We start from the raw sequence: 22,563 nt of genomic DNA on the forward strand, positions 1-22,563 counted from the left end.
GAGCCGCTAATGTTGAAGGTTGCGGTGATGTGGGTGAATGCCAAACTCATCGTTTTCTTTTCTTTCTGCGTGCTGTTCCGCTTCGGTTCCTTCGGTTCGCTCATGGCTCATGTCGGCTGTCGCGGGGAGTTATCCGTCTTAACCGTCACCTCTCTATTCGGGTGTCGCCCAGCAGTGCCAATCAATCGGCCGGTGGCAGATTTGGCGTGCATAATGCCGGCGAACAAATTAGCCGAACATGGTGTGTGAGTGTGATTTGCATGTAACCATCATTTGCGCGAGGAAGAATATAGGCTTTTTATCAGTGGGATTGTGGGCAAAACCAAGGACCGGGGGTGAGCGACCAGCGATGTGAGTTTCAATGTGCTAAATAATGATACGCCGTGTGGTGATCTCATCGGAACAAGAAAAGATTAATTTTCCAGCTGTTTATTGGAGGTTAGCGACAACTTTCTAACTATTAATACTACAACCACATAGTGTTTTCGGGTTTTTTTTTATTATTTCATGATCAATGTCTAACAGCTCATTTATATTTTAATATTTTTATCGATTCGTACTACAGAGCAGATGTGCAAACCGCACGCTCTTCATTAACAGCGTGAGAGTTATTTAACCTCAATCATTAGTAAGATTGGAAGAAACTGTACCATTCAAATTCGCTGGACACATAATTCTCCTGGTTTCTTGAATACCTTGAAAATACTAACGGCCAAAAGTATACAATGCTCATTATAAAATCATCGATAATATCTAATTTTGTGTTGGTTAAGCATTTTGATACTTCTAATATATGAAACATCTAATAAAACAAAGTGTTCTAAAAAGAAAAAAAACTAAATCAAAATGAAAACAATTTTCTTGTGGGATAAGAGAAATAAAAGGGTAACAAAAAATAATTAATTGTCTTATGACGTCAATTCGATGCATTTGTTTTAAATTTTTAAACCACAAAATATGGAATTATAAAATATCTTATGCTTCAATGCATTAGCGGCGGCAGCAACAAACTAAGCTTGACGTCACTATCACCGTTTCTGCTGCTCACATAACATGGTCGCGCCCCAACTAATGAAACACTATAACTCAATCAGATTTAAGAATTCCCTCCCAATTTCGTTCCGCACTTTAGCGACGGTGCTTTGACTCGTTATCTTGCATTGATCATACACTCCGCTTTGCACCCGATTGTTGTGGGTTTTGCGGTTTATAATTTAGGCAGAAAAAAAAAGATCCGTCAATTCAGCAAACTGACAGATCCATTTGGAGATCTAAATGGCAATGGTAAGGGAACTGTTCTCAACCTTCCCAAGCGGGAGCGTCAAGCAAAAACTAGCAAACTCCACATGTTGGTGTAAAGAAGCGGAGCTAAACGGAGGAATGGAGCAGAATGGAATAGGGCGATTATTTTCACATTAGCTATGGCTGGCATTTTGGCTGTCGAGCACTTTCTATTGTAGTTTGCACGAATTGACGGCTCGTACAGTGAAGCCGCCCGATCAGCGTACCTAATGGTTAGCAATCAGGGCCCTGCCTCACAGAGTGCACACAGTGTGCTAATCTCATTTCCCGTACAAATTCGTTTGTTGGCGTGGTCTTGAATAAACGACATTCGACAGGACGAGATACGATTTAATAGTTTCAACCTAAAGTTGAGGCTTTATTCGAATCTGTAGACAAGGGTCACAAGGGAAGAAGAAGCGGGTGCAGCGTAATTTTGCTTGTTTGTTGGTATTTTTTGTCATGGGTGCCATTTGACGAGTTCATAATGAAGACATTAGATGTGAGACCTTACAACACCTTTCCTGGAAGCTGATTGATGTTCACCTCGTTTAAAAGCGGACCGACCGTTGAACAATGGAATTTGGCTGAAAGAAAAGTAATTGTGGTTTTTTGTTGAAAAGAGTTTCAATAACTTCGATAAGGAAGGGCTTTGAAACTTTAAATTAAACTTCGAAAAAGAATGCATAACGATAAATCAATGAAATAAAACAAACACAAGCAACATAAGCTTCACGAAACAGCAAACTATTAAGTGCATTGTCTCTTATAAAATTTGAGACAACTTTTAGCGCGATTTTTTTTGGTTTCGCTCCTTAACAGGATGTCGGATCAAAAGCAAACGTCTCAAGAGCTGCTCTCACTGCGATTTAAGATCTGCAAAGCATGTACGCGGCATCCTCCTCGCAAAAACACGTGAAGATATCCGAAGTTCGGGGCCGATTTGTCCTCGATCAGCAAGCAGGTCAACTGCTGTTTGTCATGTGCAAGTAAGGACTGCATGAGAGTAGTGAACCGAACCGCTAAATAAAAGCGCACACGTGTTTGCACGGTGCCAATCACGTTCGGAGAAGGTGAATTGCTTCTGGAGCGTGTCCACGAAGGTCGGCACACGCTGTACCACAAGATGCCGTTTGGAGATGTGCTCGTGCCTAGCGGATATTTCGGTTGAAAAATATAACAACATTTAACAACATCACTGAATGAGCACTTCTCTAGCAGCTGATGATCGATTGGTTTGTTTTGATATTATTTGAAGCCGCTGAGCAAGATCGCAAGCAATAGTATTGATGGGATTGAAATTTCTTGTTAATTCGTGCCTATTTTACGATAAGATGTGATAGTGAAACATTGGGCTTGTATTAGTTGAGTTCTTGATTGAATTGTAGCTTCTTGTTAAGCTTCTTGCAGTTGGTTGCAGTTTCGTGTTGTCATCAGTGTCTGTGAAGGTTGGTTGGTTGGCATTGGTTTTTTTTTCTTACGTTTTATTCATTCCACAATAATGTGTTTACCAGTGTTATCTAAGGCGGTGGTGCACAAGATCGTCCTACACCGGTAGAGATGTGCACAGCCTTTGACGAAGAAAACATAAAACAGCCTTAAAAGATACCTTGCACCAATAATGCTCGTGCTTGATAACATGCCGATAACTCTCTCTCTCTCTCTCTCTCTCTCTCTCTCTCTCTCTCTCTCTCTTTCTTTATCTCCCTCACACTCTTTTTCACACTCACAGAAACTAAAACCACAATTAAAACTAACGAATACTTGTGTTTAACGACCCGGAACGTCGTGGCTTATCTGTAAGGTTTTTGTTTGCTTTGTACAGAGGGCTTGGTTTTTCGAGAGGGCGTCCCATACCGGGAAGCAACCGGTAGCGGATGTCGGTCAGTCTTAAAGGTATGGAAATGTGGCCAACGCCAAAGAACCTTCCTGCAGTGAGAGTCTTTTTTGTTATTTTTTTTTATTCTCTCCGATGTCGCATGTAGTGCGTGCTTTGGCATGCCTTTTTGTTTGTGAAGCAGCTTATATATAAGCTAAAGTTATATCTGAGAGGGTGTTTAAAGGGTGTAGGCTCTTGCCCAATAAGAGTCCTTACGGTAACCAGACCGTGGCAATAACAAGGATGACTTTTTTGGAGAATGATATCTCGCTCTTAAATGTTCTTCTAGAAAAGATTCAATTAAAAGAAATGCCTTTTCTTAACATACTGCTAGCAGATCGAATTTTCAAAAGTTGACCGGTGAATGTCCTGGATTATCACAGCCTTCCCGACACGGGGGAGTTATCGGCTCTCCTTCGAGCTCGTCATGATTGTTGCATCTGATGCCGGTGTGGTTGTCAGGGTGGTGGACGATGATCCTACCTGCGCGCTGATTGGCTCAGAACCGGTGTGCACTTGAGTAATGGAGGGTTTATGCGCTTTCGGTTCAATCAGCTCTTTGAGTGCAGCTCCGGTCGGTAGCTCCACCAGAACGCAAAGCAATGCACCGAAGATGTAGCTGAAAAAGAGCACCTCGACTGTGTAACCCGTGACTATCTGTTCATTGCTGAAGATGGGTGCCTTTTCCCTACCATACACCTGGACGATTACAGTGAAATGGATGAGATAGACGCTGTAGCCCAGTTTGCCGAGCACGCGAAAGATCGGATGACTCAGTGCCATCTTGATCCAGTTATGTCGGTGCAGTAGCGCCAGCGCCAGCAGCAGCACGGTGTTGAACAGACCCCAGCTGAGCTTGAAGGCGCTCGCGTATGCAGCGAGACAGATAGCTGGAAGCCAGGAAAGATTCGACACAACCCACGATACGGTGGCCATACAAAACACGTACAACAGTCCGCTAAATTGAGCTAGCTGACGGAATGCGGCAACCTTGAACAGTTCCTTCCGTTGGTCCCGGTAGTGGTGATACACAATGCCGGCCAACATGCCAAAGAAGTAAATGCCGGTGTTCTGATGAAACGGGAAGTATAGCACGCTCTGGAACTGTTGACCTCGGATGTACTTTTCCGCGTCCTTCATGTCCACCGTCATGACCGGCGTAATGCCAGCCATCAGATAGGCCACTGCAGGAACGATCACGCTGTAGAGGAAGATAGCGCTGAAGATGTATCTTCTGGTGGATGGCCATCGCCAGAAAATCATCATTATGATAAGGCCGAAGACGAACAGCTGTAGATCTGTCGCAAGGTACCAGGAAGGTATGAAGCACTGAAGATAAAGATGGAGTAAAGTATTGAATATAACAACGCTCCAACAAATCAGGGTTGCCGCCAGCTTGCCGACACCTACCGGGTTATCCCATCCGATATAGTTGTTTACGAAGAGCAAATTCATCCACCATTGCTGTTGACAGTTGTTGGCCGACTCGCCAATAAACTGTTGCCCGAAAGGTCCATCGATCAGGTGCCGCATAACTGACGCCTCGAGGAGAATCATGAACGCGTACGTTGGCACTAATCGGCAAAGCCGATTTAACAGACGCTCGCCGAAGTACGCCAATCGGAACGTTGGATTTTTGCGCACATGATCGAGAAAGTTCACCGCCATCAGCATACCGCCGATAGTGAAGAACGTTTGTACGTAGTTTTGAAACTCGGCGATGAACGTTTGTAGCGGGGCGCCGTGCTGCAGTTGCTCGAGATATTCGGGATTGCGCTGCGGGATCTTCAAGTGTGCAATCGTCACGTGCAGAAAGATGACACGGAACGTTTGGGCGAAGCGGAACGCTTCGAAGCACGCAAGGTCGATGCGGGTTTGGGTGTGTATCGGTTCTTGCAGTCGGCGGATATTGCGAGGAAAGGAGAATGCTGTGAGAAGCCGCTGGTGCGCCTGCTTCGAGTTTCGTGCGAAGTAATCTTCGGGAAACTTTTGTCTCGCCTGCTGGTGCATATCGTACACGGTGGAGGCTACCACGAGTGCGATAATTGCAGCAGCAAGTACGAAAAACATCACATCCAGCCAATCTGGCGATGGGATGAAAAGGTGGCATTAGGAAGAGGATAATAATGAGTGAGTTTGCTGATGGGTTTCTTGAATCAACAACTACGATAGGCAATGTTAGGAGTTATTACTTTGTGACGTTTTCAAATTGCAATTTCTGTATTGAAAAAATAAAAAATACTCATACCGTATGGAATATCCACAGTGTCACGGGAGTAACAGTGCTGGATGTGGAGTGCGGACGATACGATCAGCCCATAGTGAGGCGTAATCTCTGCACTTATGCAGCGGTGAATCATTTCCTCACGCGAAAGTTGATCCGTTCCACTTTCGGTCGCATTTTGTATGATAGCGTCGTGACATTTTGGTATGCATACGCCACGCTCCAACACCGAATGGTCATAGTGGTGATAATCGCTGGAAAAATACTGACATACCCCCGGATATGTCCCGTACGCCACGGTCAGTAACGGGTTGCCTTAGCTCGTAATGTGACGGTGACAGGATTTACTCACGCTTATATTTCTCCACAAGGCGGATGATTCGTCCGGTGCCAGTGGTGCCTTTACGATGCAATAAACGTACTCATCTCGATACCACCGACGGCAATCCTCGTAGTCATCGTACAAGAACACTGGTGGAAATTTAAGGTATTCCTCCACTGGAATATCACAGAACAAGGAGAAAACAGCTTATTCGTATTGCCATTTTTCTCTCGATGGAAATCATCATCCTCACATCGATTTATTCTCACACACAATTAAGCTTCGATACTTCGCATGCTATGAATCGTTTGGGACTTACTTTGAAAAGTATCAGCGAATGAGTTACCGGCTGCGACTAAACTAGATGACAGCAACAAGCCGTATAGAGCTACTAAAACCGTTCGTATGGCCATTTTATGATCAGGTGACAATATACAGTTTTTTTTAAAGCAGACAAACAATATTACTAGTTGAAGCTGCAGGAACAAGATCTAACGTACTTTTAAATACACTGACTGACTGATACGTTCACTTCGATACACTAAACTAATTAAAAATTTTTCGATCTATTACTACAGTGGTGTGATTCTATTCACGTACGTATCACTTATTCATTTTAATACATTTGTGTTATTAAAATGTTTGACAGTAAATTGCGCACAGACACAAAAACCGCACTTCATTCACTTCACAATCGCACTGAAAGGAGTTCCGGTTTCGTTTTCTACAAACTATCCTTTTTTTTGTTGTCAGTTTTGTGACTGGAGCTTCATATGCGCAATAGGCTTAGGTTCGTCATATCTCCTACTGCCACGGCGCATTATGGACAATCGATGGCGATCGTCATTTTCACTGCCGGATATGGTTCGCAATATTGGTCGTTGCCAAACACTTTACGGACGCAAACGATGAGCTAAATGTTGGGGTGATGCTAGATTGGCTGGGGACGTTGAAAGAGGATAGAAAAAAGAGATCAGCATACATGTACGCCACACAACCCACACAACTTGAGGAAAGTGTGACGCAAATTATGAAAGATTTTTTTTTTACGAGCTATTTGCCATGGTCTACGGTGTTTGAGCGATGATAAGGCTGTAGAAAGTGGTAAATGGGCTCGTGCACATTTTCGAAATTGTTGAACCTTCGTTCCAATTTGATAAAAATTGATTGCACTTTTTAGGCGCGGCTGAAATGAAATCACTGGCACTTATGTTCTTTTTTTTTACCTTATTTCTCCTCTGTTGCAAATGGTAGAAAAGTAAACAACATTTACAGCGTGTGTGTAGCGTGCATTTGTCGGTAACAGATCAGCGGGCGTTAAAATTCGCATTCACACGTCCAACACAACAATTTCAGGGGCACGCTCTGCAAAGCGTATCCAATAGATGGAAAATGCATCATCCAACATAGTGCGAGTTGGCCAGTGTGTTTGTGAATTTTTCACCACACTAAGGACACTTTGTCGAAGGTTAGACGCGCTGGAAATCAGATCCCACGAGCATATCTGTGGTGATTCGAGCGATTTGTAATGCACCAAGGTTCGCAAGGTTTACTTGTCTGCCGGTCGGTCTGTTGACGTTTGTACACCGGGAAAGATAAATGCTGCCGAACTGTAACTGCCAACAGCAATCGTTTGTTGAACAATTTTACGATGTTGATCTTTCGATCGAAGCTCCGCGGTACCGGGCACAGAGAACTAATTGTTCATACACTTGTTTGTCCCGGCAACAGCAGCAACACACCGATCGTTGAAAATCAAATATTGTACTTCACATTAGCATGGCAATAATACATGTTTGCACTGTCTCCAAGTGAGGTTTAGTTTTATTGCTACCACAATGTTTGCCACAGAAAAGTATACGCGCAAGATAAAAAAATCAAACGATCAAACGATTCACGATCGCGGCGGCTTAGTCGTGCAAATTTCCACGAAATCGATGCAAATCTAATCGGCGAAAACTCACGTCCAAGATCTAGTACTTTGAAGATGTGCACCCGGTGAGCGATCACAGTCGACTGCACCGATCCGTTTCAGAACGGTACGCAAAATGAGTTTTCACCGCGCGGACGGGCACGGTTGGCGCGCTCGCGTTCGTCGTCGGTTCGGTCGTTGAAGTCTTTCGTCTTATTTTCGTGCGATGCCTATTGGTGGCGTTTGATGGAGCGTTGTTTGCTCGTGTGTGCCGGTTGGGGTATAGTGCGGGGAGCACTAGTGCTCAGTATACAACGATTTGCTAGCGGTTTCAATAGTTCGTTCTGTCCTCCTTTTTTCTTGCACACATACCGCGAGCGTAATCATCAAGCGGACGATGCTGCGTCAAGGGAAGATGTAACGTTTCGGTGTTTGTTGTAGGCATTGCTGCACGTGTTGTTGAAGAAAGCACCGAACGCAATTATCGCGTCAAGGATAAGGATCGAGGTCGATCGTGTTGAAGTTATAACCCATCATTGACAAGACGTTAGACATTTTCGATCCTAGCGTGTACTTTCCGCGGTAAGTACAAATTGTGAGGTGCGATTATTACGTTTTTTTTTGCATTTACAACCGATCGAGTCATGTTGTGATTCATCTTATACCAAGGTAAAACAGATTCACAACACTGTAGCAATGATGTAATGAGGGTCTGCTGTTTTTTTGGCAATAATTTAGCTTTTCTCTACCAACTTCACAGATGCGGATTGTGTTTGGCAAACGTGTACAGCTGGCAAAATTTTATAATGTGTTGAAATTGCTTTTTTGGCGATTGAAAAGTTATTTGCCAGCATCGATCGCCGGTTGCGTTCGATTAATGATCGACCGTCGGAAGTAAAGATTTAATGATCCTATAATGAACAGTTGCTTTATTATCGATTAATACACAGTTCGGCGGAAATGTGCTTCCATACACGTGGCGCGTACTGTGCTGTAGGTATGGAATGGTCGTACGAAGAGAGTATGGTGTGACGATTAAATAAAATTAAAAAAAACCCTTTCCCCTTGCCCAATGAGCATGATCGAGCTAATCGATTATTTTGTTGCGTCTGTTTTTTTTTTAAGGTGCAACCTTCGATTGTTGAGGAATAAGAAACAAAACAAACAAACAAAACAACAACATGTAGATAAAACCGATTAAGCTGGTGATGTTCAAACACCATGTTAAGTCTGTCTTCCACAGACAGTTGAAGGACTTCGGTTTCCCCGGATTCGTTACGATGTACGGAATATTCATACCTGCCCTTCGTAATCACATATGTCTTCGCGTCTAATAAAAATCAATGATTGTCAAAATGTTTTAATTAAAAGATGTCTATTTATGCTTATCAGATTCAAGGCGCCGATGGAAACAGAACAGGAAAGGAAATACAGTGCTGGGCCCTTTTTCCTCTGTCTGAATGTGTTCACGGCGGAACGCGCCTAAACCACTGAGCTATGTGTGTTTGTAAGTGTAAGCAGTAATACGAGTCATTAATTGAATCGCCAAATGTGGAACAATTTTTGCACAACAATTCGGCTTACGAATTGATTTCAATATAAGTGATCTCTGCTCCAGTTGATCTTTGCCTAACGAGAAATAGAGTGACATGCAAGAAACACCACCATCATGTTCATGGTTTTGGCTGTGTTTGTGTGTGTGTGTTGGATTCATTTTGCAAGTCATGATAAAAATTGATTAGAGTAATTTTCCATCTAGAGAGCTCTTGTTTCAATGAACTCACAGTCGATGCCGCCACAGTAGCTGACCTCGATTCAGTCAGGGCACCCATGTTCTATACACGAGTTGAAATCTTTCTGGTTTTTCTTGTTCTTGACCATTACGGCAAGCGTTTGAAACGAATGTAGCAGTATCATAGCAATTGAAAAGAGGAAGCGTTCGGTCGGTGGAACCAAGCCTATTATCTGGTGGTTGAACAAATCAATGTGCTACGTTTATTAGCCGCAGCGAAGAATGTCTTTCGAGCAATGACAGCAAACAGCGGTAATTCCCTTCCCAAAATCGACCCTATGATGGTGGCCTTGCGATCGTGGCGGGAAGCATGTTTGCTCGAATGCGGGAAACACGCATTACATCGACTGTTGACCCTGGTGACGTCAATGCACGCGCAAACGCAGTGACGTTTGCCCTGTCTCGATCGTGTACCAGCGAGTGCACACCTGATTCAGTTTTGGGGCTTCTTAAACAACGGAAGAAAAATGAGTGAAACTAAGTCAATAATTTCAATGGTGCATCCAGGTGGGAACCCGGCCCTGTCTAATGGTGTTGATTTGCTTTCGTTTTCTGTCCGGTTGGCTCAAACGCAACCGTTGTAAGCAGCGTTTGAAGCGCGTGTTCAAATGATTTCAAGGCGTGTGTAAAATCAATGATCACCAAAAAGGGGGTGTAAGCAAAAAAAAAAAAACACGTGAACCTACAAATGCTTTTTGTCAAAAATGTGTAGTAGGTCCATGTTTGTCTGCGTATACGGTGCTCGGTGTGGCGTGCGCCGTTTACACTTGAGACATAAGACTCTTGGCATAGGGGAATAAATCATTTGAACGATTGTTGTGAGTAGGGTCGGAAATGAAGATGAGAGGACTAAATTTGTTTTGGCTAAGCTCTTGATCAAGTAGGCAATTAAATCAAACGCTCGGCGGATCAGCATGCGGAGCTGGCTACGCGCAGATGATCCAAACGAAGACAACACGCTGGAGGCTTCGGTCAAGAGTTTTGAGAGTTTTGGGTGAGGCATAGTAATAACTTTGAGCGCTAGACGCGTTGAGGCATCTCGTATGTTGGGGGCGATAGTGCGAGAAAGAAATGATAGAAGACTGAATGATGGAAGGTTCAAGGGTGGGGTGTTGGGATAAACCGCACAAGCCGTATGGTCGATATGGGAATGAGTATTCCGCAGTGCATAATCGTGTTCGAGACTGAGGAACCCATGGTGAAGCCGGACCCGATTTGTTCCAATTAAAAATAGTGTGTCATAGCATCATCAATGTTTTTTGTGTTAGCATTATGAGTGCCCATATTTTAATTTATTCGTCTCACACGAATCTATTATCCTATTAGTGATCTCATCTGTTTGGATCGGGAGGGAATGGGTGCAGTAGCTAAAGGAATTTTGTTACCACCGCCTAAGAACCGTACCTGAAGGTGTTGCGAATATACGCCGTATACAGTGTTCTAGCGTCCGAGAGATAGAATAACCAGAGCTTCCGGTTGAATTCCTTTGAAGGATAGGTTGTTTTTCAACCTTGGCTACATTGGAGACTACTCAATCGTTTGTTTTTCTTCCGACCAATGTGTTATTAAGTTTATTGACCTAGATCAAGGAATGATAACATCTCGGACATATATAAAATCTCGTTTCCGGATATGCGTCGTGGCAGCTACAGTGTGTACATTTGTAGGTAGTATTGTTTTTTTTTATGTATACTTAAACACTTTGTTGTGTCTTGTGGAAGCTGGTAGTGCAAAGATATATTTAAGCTAGTTCCGACTATGTGTGACCATTTGAAAATTGTGTGATGTTTAACAGCATGCAATATCTTCATGTTATTGAGCCTTGTTAACGAATGATAGCCCACGTTGTCTTTGTGTTTTTGATACACCGACACGTGGTGATCGTAAAATCAGCTTGCTGCACCGTTCATTGCAAAGCAGCGGAATGATTAACTAAAGGTCGTTAAACTCAATCACAGCAATCAATCGAACGGTCAAACTTTATCGATATAAATTTGCGTTAATGGAACATGTTAATACGCAGTTGAAACAGGTTCGGAATGACCTTGATGAAAAATTAAACACGCAACAATAGGAAAACTGTGTGACAAATTATGCTACCTATGGAATGGTTGCTGTCACTGTCACTGTCAAACGACACGTTCCGTGTCGGAAGAAGAGAGAAAAGCAAGGCAAACGTTGCAAACTATAAATGGTTGTGGTGGTTAAACAGTCTCACAACATCCGAAAACAATTCGGCTAACGACAACGAGGCAATGCTTCACGAGTTGGTAATAAAAAAATCACTTTACTGCATGCACTGACTCCAGTTTTTCAAATCTTTGGATTTACAAAGCAGATGCACAATAAAGTTTAGAAATAAACATTTAACCTTTTCACCTTTTGCGGAAATGTCGTTGTGCTTTATGCTGCCTAATGCCAACTGTCCGAAGTGTCTCAGGGACACATAATTCGATCAGTCAACTGGCTGTATTTAAGCATAATTCACCCATTTTCCATTTCAGTGCTTCCGCGCGCTTTGCGCCTCGCCAGTTTGAGTGCAAATCGTGTTTAAAAGGGTTCACAGACAAACGGGCGGCCGAATGATGTCGCGGCACCGGCCAACGCTGACCATCTTAAGGGAAATTAAATTTCCGCCAATTTAGTTTTATTCAACAGCAGAGGGCCTGTTTTGAAACTAACTAATAGAAACGAACCGTCACCCCTTGGTGCTTTAGATTTGATTAATAAGCACTCTTGAAAGTGATTAGGCGGTGGGTCAAGCAATCAAGAAACACGTGGTTTGCAGCAACCAAACTGTTGGTCCCCCCGGCTGAAGCCTGGGAAAAACGTGGAGAAAAATCACGTATGACGTGGGTTGGGGTTGTCTCATTGGTGTTTTCTTACTGCTAGCAGTTCTTCCCTGCAGCTGGTAATAAATTGTGTCTGTTAGACACCTAGACGTTTCTCGGTTTGGCTGACGTCAAACCCAACAGACACCCGTGGACTATTTCCTTCCAAATTTCAGTAATTTTTTTATTCATTTTTAAGAGACTTTGTGCCAATTGGCTGACATTAGCTCCTTCATTCCAAATTTCAATATGATATAAAAATGTGTTTCAAGGTTTGCGGAAATTTTCAATGTTTTGTTTGCAAAGCAGTAAAACCCCGACAAACGCCATACCAGAAATAATACAAAATTATTGCATATAACATATTTTTCTTCGCCAACAACCTCGTAATTAAAATGTTGCGGCTGCGTTGCGCGTGAAAACGATTAGTGTTTTAACGGCGTTGGCTATTGATCAGCGTAAATGCAACAATGGTGTTGATAAATGGCTACAGGTTCGGTAAATATCGACGGAATAACAAACAGGTTGTTCCATATCTGCAGGTGGGTTTAACGCATATAAAGAGCACAGTGAATAGGTTGTGATAAATGTAGTTCCGCCTAAGGCTTCCTATCTGATGCGGAAGAGAGTTTTCTCAGGCAAAACAAACAAAAATATCAAGAAGATAAATTTAAAGGATGTATGCAGCCCGATTTGGACATTTGCGTCATGCGACGCTGCGACTGCCCTAATTCCAACGGGCCAGGTGAGTGGAACGGCTTCGGGGGGGTTCGCTTCGGTCGATTGCGAAATAATAGCTTCCGTCGTAGTTAGCAATTCTCAAGGGTAAGAATGTGTGTTGTGAAATCGTAATGCAAACAAATTTTGTTTGAAAAGTGTTCGCCCGATATGATACGTGCATTGTTATCAACGTGGTATTGGGTGGAGAAATCGGCGTACTGTCTCCGTGCGTGCCAGCTAGTTTTGTGTGTTGCAAGTGTAAACCAGCACATTAAACAAGCAGTGTGAAATGAAGCGGCTCACGTTTTCTGTTCCGTACAAAGTTATTACATCATGCGAGAGAAATATATGTCTCTACTCTTAGTGGGTCGATCGTGGCCGTCATACATTGAATTGATAAACATGTGCAGAGGATGGTGATATATAGGTCGTTGCCAGCGGTGGTCTTCACATGGCAGGGCCGGTAGCCCATTCTCATGCCATCGGAATTGCACCCTTGGATGCAGAATTGGATTTCCAGACTCGTGTGAATAAAGTAAGGGATAGTTAGAAATGGGCAGACCGAACACTTTCGAGCTTTAGGTACCAAAGACCTCCGTTCCTCTGCGTCCGTTTACCTGTGCTTTTTCCGAGTCCATAAAAAATCTTCCAACCCAGCCAGGCTTGCATCTGTAGCGATTTGCGATCTTTGACAAAGTGAGCCACCTTCGCGAACAAGTAGTTATCTGACACGATTGTAGACAGTTCTGGGAACTTCACCTAGCACCGCGAATAGTTATGGCCCAGTCCAAGCTATGCTACTGCGGCCGACTGATCGGCCCTTCACCATGCTGGCAAAGTGATGCTGGATGGCACTCAATATTTCCGGCACTGCACCAATGTGCGCACACTGCACATTCAGCATCTCGGCAATTGTGGCACCCAGCTTAGCATCCGCCACGCCAAGCTGGACAAGTCGTCCGGCAGCAGACCGTCGGAAATGGCATCGACATTGTTCAGGGCAGCGACGGCTCTGAACGGATGGAACGACCAGCTTGACGATCGCATTGAACGGTGCCATATCGAGGATCGATGCCTGTATCTGCGGTAATAGCATACCGATCTCTTCGAATTTTTTCACGCTGCACAGCCCATACCTGACGGCGTACTCATTCAACACAAACAGCGTCTGTGGTTGGAGCAAGGATAATGAAAAAACGAGCCTACCATTTCACCGCCAATTTACTATACACCTGCAACTCTTAAATCACATTCAATGCAAATGGGGCAAATGGGATGCAAATGCAAATTTAATGCAGTTGGAGCGTCACACAGTTGCGTTTGCAAAACAGACCGCTGTGATCGAAGAGCTGTCGCCGGTCAAAATTTTCTTAAAAATCATCAAAAAGTTTCTATGTAAACAAAGCATAGCTGTCGTGCATTGGATCCCGTACTGGCGCGACACGCTCTACGCGCGTCCTTGATGGCACAGTGCTTTGGGTTGGGAGGAGCCTTATAAATGTTTGCAGCGCTTGCAGGATGATTGCATTGATGGTTTGGCTGCCAATTGTTAAAATTGTGAAGAGCAAACAACATTTAGGAATAAGGAATAAGGAAGGAATAAGATAGTTGTGTAGTTGAAAGATTTGTTTTACAACCGGCCAAGGCAAATTTAGAAAACGTTTAAAATTCGAATAGAATAAGCTGTACATGGTATAGCTGAATTTAAAATGTAGCTTTCCGTTGTGAAAAAGTTTAAGTTTAAAGGAATCTTATCTATGGGTTGTAGAACAACTGCAGAAAATGAATGAACTACTAGTATTAACAATTGTGTAATCTAATTGAATATTTATATGGACATTCTGCGTGAGATTTTTGGTATGCCGCATATTCAGTACTTTGATACTGATGGGATCGCAAGATCAACCCTGTACAGCAAAAGTGTTATTTGCTCTGTAGCTCCAAACGCGACGAAAACACACGCACCTAAATGCGCCGGGACCACATCTCCAGCTGCCGTGCATGGAGTTCAACGTAGCGTGAAACGGCTGGACCCCAAAGCAGCTGGACCGTGAACGCCTTTCCTACCGTTTTCATTTTTGGTAAACAGATTACTGGCCTTAAGCGAAATGATTATCACATCCATCTAGATGTTTTAGACCTGTCCGGACTGGCTGTTTGAGCATGGGCACTGTCTTCCTTCGTTGGTGGTCGGTGAACATCAGGCACGTCGCGCGAATGAATAGAAGGAGGATAACTTTGTGAAAACAATTTAACCTTCGAACCTATGCTTAATCCATCCCCGAGGGTTGGTGGTTGCAGGAAGGTTTGATCCAACCTACCATTTACACAACCAGGAATGAACGCATACTTCGTCAGAACCTTAACACATGTACATATGTACATATAGAGCTGCTCTGCCCGGGTATTGTTGGGTACCGTACGATGGAGCACTGCATGGGAGTTGCGCTCCATTGAAAGAGCCCTCCTGAGTTTCCTCTCGAAAAGATACCAACAAAACACTAAGAACCCATTAACGAGTATCCAATTTTCTTACACTCCTTGCTCTGTTAGCGGCTCTACCACTCTTCCTACCTGCGACATCGCAGCAGTCCACGGTTGAAGGATTTCCGACGAACCAACTAGACCGGAAGAATAGCACCTTTGTGTGTGCGTGCATGATGAGACTCAAACGTCCGGGATTCTGGTGGAAGTCGAAACAACATTTCGCGCACCGCCTACACGACCTCGGGTCGATCGGGTTTTAAGCATACAGAGCATAGGAGCTCCCGGTCGCAAATCCAGCAAGGTTACCCAACCCGTCGGATCCATCACCATCTGTAAAGATGTAGTGCATGTTCTCACCGAAGTGATGTTTTTTTTATATAGGACGCTCGGTGTCATTTACCACTTCTAATAAGGAAAAACGGCCAACACATGGGTTATCCGAGGGAAGCGGGGAAAAACCCCTTTTTCGGGCCGCTGAACATTTAGGACGATTTTGATGATTATTGTTTTCGTTTGCCATTATCTCAATGGCGTGTGCTGGAACTGATTTGTGTAATTATTTGTTGAAACAGACAGGACAGGACGCGGCGTTCCCACGTGGGAAAGGCGAGATGAAAAATCCCAACAGCCGATGTAGGATTTGGTGTGGTTTGTACTTTGCTTATGTACACACCTGTACGAAGCACATATGGTGCATGTATGCGTAAGTTTAATACTTTGTTCGTGTTTGTGTTTGTTGGTACTATAAAACAAAATGAACACCGAGAAATGGGCTGTGTTTGCGTGTGATGCTTATACATTATCCGCACTGTCTTGAATGGGACCCTCGTTTGCCCGTTTTTTTTGCTTCTTCTTCTGTTAAGCAACATGCAATTATTGTGCTTTCTTTTCGATACGGCCACCAACGCTAACGAGCACTCATTTGCTGGCAGTGACCGTAAAACGGTTGGCATTATTTACGAGCATTGCTCGTTTGATGGGGTACTCGGCAGAGCCAAGGAAAGGATATGTTCTGCACACGGGGCCAATGGGGTTTCGCAGGGATGGAAATGCTCTAGGCTGGAAGCTTTTCCCGATCGAAACTACACCACACTGCCCCGAAAATGATGCTTTAATCCCGCAGTCCTATTGCTGGTTGGGTTTAGCTTTATGGCGGTGTAGGCTTGCGCTGCGGTTCCATGTTTTATTCAAACCAATCTAGCGCGCTTCTGTTGCCAGCATTTCAGGCAGCGGTATTGTTCGGCAGCAGTACAAAAAGTAGCTTCCCATGCTGGATGTGGATATTTTTATGCATTAAAAATGTGCTCACATTTTGTGACGCTCATAAACCCCGGTATGGCAGATGTTTTTTTCCGTCATTCTTGATATCGACATGATGGGAAGGTTTGCGTTAAGGTATCTATGGTGTTTGGATTCATTGTGACGTTTGGCTATCGTGGCGTTTAGTAACAAACAGAAAAGCGAAATTTATGTGCAATATTGCATTATGAGAGTTTTTTTTAAATATTTGAAGGAGTTCAGATGGTAATGCTTGGTTAAGAAATGTACCAGGGATTTCTTGTAGTTTGTTGAGGGTTTTTAAGGAAACTCTTTTTATCCTAGTAAAAAAATAGACATGAAATAATTAACTATACGAAAGAGTACGTACACAAATACGCTTTTATAACAGGCCAAACATGCTTGTTCCATTTTGTGCGTCTATGTACATACATGTTTGTATAAAAAAAATATTTGAAGCCCCATACGCTCAGAATCTCCCCGATGGGACATCATCGTTCGTGTGTTAAACCCATTACACGCAAACTCATCAGCGTAACGAGATTCCGGCCGGCCGGTAATGGTAGAATAGCGAGATGCAGCCCCCATGATGGCCTGATGGTGTATAAGGGTGGCTTGATTTTTGCATTTCTGTCGGCGAAAAAGGGCCAAACCACTTTCTGCGTCGGTACTTTGACGGCAAATTTAATGCACTGGGAAATCATACACACGCATACGGATAGGTCGCGCACGAACAATATTGCTTCGCGAACAAGATCGGTTTTTTTTTCTCGCAATTGACGCTTGTAACAAAATGGACGACCAGGAAGTGGTGTTGGGATGAGAAAATATTCATGAGATCATACGATCATAATCTCACGCGGATAGATTATTATACTTACGCAGTTAAGGGGTGAAGAAATGTGAAGCAAAATATTTTTGTTGGTTGTTCAAATCGACTCCTGACGCCGGATGATTGTCTAATGAAAATATTTAGATAACGAATTCTTTCCTGCAAATTCTAGCCTGTTTTGTAGCCCAATAAAGATACTTATTTGCATTTGATGTTTTTTCGCTTGAGATCACGATGACGTGACGGAAAAGGTTAGCACAACATCAACACGAGTTCTTCGGGGTAGCACAAGGGCGTTTGAATAAAACTGAGTGAAGTGAACGAGTTTATCGATCGTTGACCATGTCTTGCAATGACTGCCATGAAGGATTATTTAGTTTCGCTCATTGTTCATTGTAATCATTTCGTTCGTTTTGTTTATCCATTGTTGTGCTGTGGTGGTTGTTGTTGCTGCTTCTTCTGCTCACTATCCAACCATCTTTGATTGATAGGTAAAGGTCCTGCTGGGTTATTGATTTTTATCTTCGGCTCCAGTGGGAAGTATTCATTTCTACGCTCCAATAAGCTTGTTATTTCGGGCAATTTTGATTGATAGCCCTTTTGTGCGGTAAGAAGAGCTAGACGGTGATTGATCGAGAACTCTGGACGGCCCGGAAACGTCACACGGATATTCACTGTAAAAGGAGCGGAGGGGGGGGGGGGGGGGGGGCGTCTGTGACCCCTGTGGGCACTCGTCCACTTATAGCAAACGAGCCCCTAGTATATTGGTTCTTCATTTGTTGAACCATTCTGTCATCATTTATCAACCATTTCCACTAGTGTAAATTGGCCCACAGAGGAAGAAGTATGTCATAGTGCATGTTCACTGAAGGTACGATTGTACTGTATGGTCCGGCAGCTGTGATGAATATTTCATCAGTGTCAAGATGCACTTCACCGAGCGTAAAACGTGTGTGTGCAAGGTTGGTCGTGCGAGCGACTGAACTGCACTGCTTTGGGTTGCATTCGCTACGAGCTGGTTACGAGGGCGTCTTTGCTCGTTGTTGTATTCATTAGGCTTTTCCGTACAGGTTCCTTACGAAAAGAGCATGGCATTCTGCCGTTCTAACGTCATCCAAGTCCCAAACTATTGAACCGAAATCTAATCCTCCCGTAGAAGATTTACTGCCGTTTGGTGTGCGCTTTGTCGTAACGTTTGCCCATCAAAGTTTTTCGATAGTCGTCCGCTGGGCCACGGTACGTAATGGGAATCGGATCGAAGATTTTACTGCTTTGGCCCCGGTTCGCACGGCCCTGGAAGCGTGCAAAATTGAAAAAGTTTTGATTGCATTCCGCTCCCGTCGCATCAATGTCGCTATGAGATGAGTGTGCTATAGTTTTCGGGTACGTCTAATGTGGACTAAAGTTTTTTTTTTGTGGATGTGTGTGTGTGTGTGTGTGTATCATAGTATGCTCTTTGGTTGTCAGTTGATGACTTCTGGCGTTGAGCTGTGGGTGCCGCAGCACTGGTGTGCCATAAGGAACCATAGCAATTTCCCGTGCATCGAACGTTGCAAAGGGTGCACTTGACAGCAGCACTACATTGCGAAACTGACAATGGGAGATGAAACGGAGATGAGCGGGAAAAAAGCGAACGCACTGTGAATACCCATTTTCTGGATGCGTCTCAAACGCAGCACCGGCAGCTGCATCTATTAGCACATAACAAAGGGCAATATGTCAAGTGTTCGGATGTGCGAACGGAAATTGTGTTCGGCGCAACCTCTCGTGACTGTGCGGTTAATTAAATCGATCGCTCTCAGTGACGATCCTTGACACACATGGTCAGAGCTGGCCCGCACGTCCATTTTTCGCACTAAGGGAAACTGGACAAATGGAGAAGAATGTTAAGTGGACGAATAAAGACTAGCGAGTCGGATGATCAGAATCGTATAATGACGCTTTGAGTACAACAAGCTTACATGAGTACTTGCAGCTTCATGTGTGGAGTTGAACACCAACGAAGCGGAATCGTGAAACGCGTCCACGTTATCTAGATCCTGGAATCGTTGCGCTGAGTAGCGTTGGTAAAGTGGTGTATGACGCAATTGGGTGAATGATGTGGTTTTTTCCTACGCATCAATGTTTTTTTTTTATTCTGTCAGTGCAAATGAATTTAAACAAAAAAAAAATAATAACTTCGCAAAAGTTTACAACAATTCCAATACGTGAGAATTGCAGATTATCGATGCTACTAGGAACCGACAGTTACAAAAGTCATTTGACATGGTAATTGCGAAACGTGGCCATATGACGGTATAACACCAGATTTAACCCAGCATCTCGAGGACTATCGAAAGATTGACATTTTAAAGCAAGAGGCATTTATTATCATTGTTTTTTCGCTTATCCGGCAAAGATTTACTCCCAATGTGTGCTTTGGCTACCACCGTAATTAAAATACTGAAAACTACACCGCAAAATGTTACGATTTTCCCTAGAAGTACATACGAATTTAAAACGATAATCACTTCATGGGGGGGGATTTCATTTCTATTGGAGATTCTACTCTCGTAACTGGTAAATGAGTACTTTTATGTACCAAAATTCTCCGGAAACGCTTTTACCAAATTATTTCTTTCTTTCAATGAGAAGTTCTTGCTTGGAAAAAGGGTTTTTCATTTTCTTATTTCCCTCTTCGAAGCAGCGTGTCCGAGTAGCGATCGAGTGCAAACTTAGTTTCCACTGCTTGAAAAAAACTCCATAAGACAATAATAAGATACTCGAAATAACATTCGGCGGCAACGATGCTTCCAGTGGCAGTGCAATATAACGCACAAAAGGATTCGTCAACTGCACAGAAAGCTGCTTTTTTTTTGTCAAGCACGAAAGCTTTCAGGACGAGTGTGTTCGATTTTCCATGTTTTTTTGTGGCATTTCCAAAGATTTCTTGCCGTTTTTTTTCGGTCCATCTTTATTGGTTTTCTTTCCAAAAAAAAACAGGGCCCTTTTCATGAAGGAACAACGGTGCACGGGCGTTTCTTATGCTGTTTATGCTGCGGGGAATTCCCTGGGACAGGGAACCGAACCCGGTGTGCTTTGTTGCGATGGAGGTCGATGGGGGTGGGCTGAAAGAAAAACAATTTTCTTTCGCTACGCCGTATCGCTATGGCGGAACGGCAAAACCCATTCAGCCATGTAAATTTAATTCCATGAAAATGGCCCACAAAGCGGGGTGGTGGTAAAAGAAGGATTTTTGGATTTTTTTTTCTCTCTCCGTGAACTCGATTGCATTTATGTGTTGCAGGTTTTGAGAAAAGCATAGCCGATGGCACCGGCACCGATGACTATAGGGAACGGTGAAAGGCAATGTTTGTGCAGCTACGGGCAGGCCGATAAATAATGCACCGTCCTAGGGCTTCATTCGCTAGGACCGAAGCGATTGCATTTCGTGGAATGAAATGAGTGCTAGTTTGTCGTTGGGCTTGAACCGTCCGATTGCTTTGTTGCCTGCTTATTGTGCTGATCGTGCTGAGGGTGACCTGCTTTGACAGTTGCGTTCTTTCCGCATGCTTCTTTCTCCGTACCAACGATTTTGATTTGTCGTGGAAGAAAAGTGCATTTTCAGAAGATAGTTGTCTTTCATTTTGTTATTTTTTTTATCGAAATAGTAATAGGATCTCATAATGTTGGTACAATTCGTGAGCAGCTACATGTACCAATGCAATGAAACGTTGTTGTCGTTTCATAATAAGAAAAAAAAGGAAAACATGAGCATAAACTGTTGGTTCGAAGGTAGGCATTTCCGTTCTGAAATCTTACACAACAGTACCAACGCCCATATCGTGGATGTTTCCACGCTTTCATTTCCGAATGTTCTTCTACTCCCACGCCGCCAATCGACCGATCAAAAGCAATTTGGAGGCCACAGTCATTCCATTCGGGGCAGGGACAGACGACAGCGTGTAACCGGATGTACCAATTTTTTTTTCGTTGTTGCTTATCGGAAATGATTGGAAAATGGAAAATTTGCAAGCACCATCGGTATAAGCTCGGGTCGGGTGGAAAAGCGGTAGCAAAGCAAAGCACGAGAATTGGTATCGTTTGGGAAATAAGCTCCGGGGAAGTGAAATGCGGAAACCTCCGCGTACCAGAAGGATGAGCTAATCAATGGGAAAATGCAAAATACGAGATTGTTACCGAAACCCCGAACCAAGAGGGGTGAATCGACCGATCGATATCGTTTCCCGGCTGCTGCAAAAAAAAAAACAAAGAGTTCCGGTACCCCGGGGGGCGAGAAACTAATTTTATTTATTGAAATTGAGTTGCATTTTTAAGCGCGATTTTGCATGGTTGGGCAAATATCAAATTGCAGCGATTGCGATTGGCTTCGAATAATAAATGCGATACGATAGTTGACGGGTGGTTGGAGAAACTTTCTCCTCCCCAATGTGATTTGCTAGGAAAGGTTTTGGTACATGTACTGTGAATTATTGTAACGTTTTTTAGAACAGTTTGAAAATAATGCGGGATTTCGGTAAAAAGAATTCTTCGGATGGGATTGAGAGATTCAGTCATTTGAAAGTCATTTGAATATTGTGCAGTGTTTTAAAAGATTTTCAAAGGATGAAATTCAAATCGCAATATAATTGAAAACTGAAAAAAAATCTAATTTTGTACGTTTTTCAATGAAATTTTAATAATCACACAATTGAATGAGAGAATTTGATCACCCTATTAAATATTTAAGGTTGTTTTACTTTTAAAAAGTCACAAAAAATACCTTGCAGGAAGTTTCTGAGTAGGCATACTCATACTAGGCCTCAAGTAGACGTACTTGTAAAGGTTCAACGAATCACATACCTTTGATGTTACATTTGATGTTAAAAACAATAAATGTTTACAATAAAACATGTTCTTACAATTATTGCTTGCAAAAGCTCTAGTGTTTAAAAAATCACGAACGTCTCTCATCACCGTCACTAATATAGTAAGTATTTGCATCGCAAAAAAGGAACTACACATC

At 43.3% G+C, this 22,563-nt stretch overlaps 2 protein-coding genes across 5 annotated transcripts in view; one reads left to right on the forward strand and one right to left on the reverse strand.

The window, feature by feature from the left end:
* LOC128296909 (complexin) overlaps positions 1-22,563 on the forward strand; it is a 162,732-nt gene that overhangs the window by 16,112 nt on the left and 124,057 nt on the right. The window lies entirely within an intron of this gene.
* Positions 3,327-6,119, reverse strand: LOC128296908 (uncharacterized). The gene is made up of 5 exons (XM_053032433.1): positions 6,026-6,119; positions 5,737-5,882; positions 5,409-5,649; positions 4,571-5,244; positions 3,327-4,489 (listed from the first exon to the last, which is right to left on the reverse strand). The coding sequence occupies exons 1-5, from the start codon at positions 6,117-6,119 to the stop codon at positions 3,563-3,565; spliced, it is 2,082 nt and encodes a 693-aa protein (XP_052888393.1). The 3' UTR covers positions 3,327-3,562.

Source organism: Anopheles moucheti, chromosome 2 (genome assembly GCF_943734755.1).
Source record: "Anopheles moucheti chromosome 2, idAnoMoucSN_F20_07, whole genome shotgun sequence".
NCBI lineage: Eukaryota > Metazoa > Arthropoda > Insecta > Diptera > Culicidae > Anopheles > Anopheles moucheti.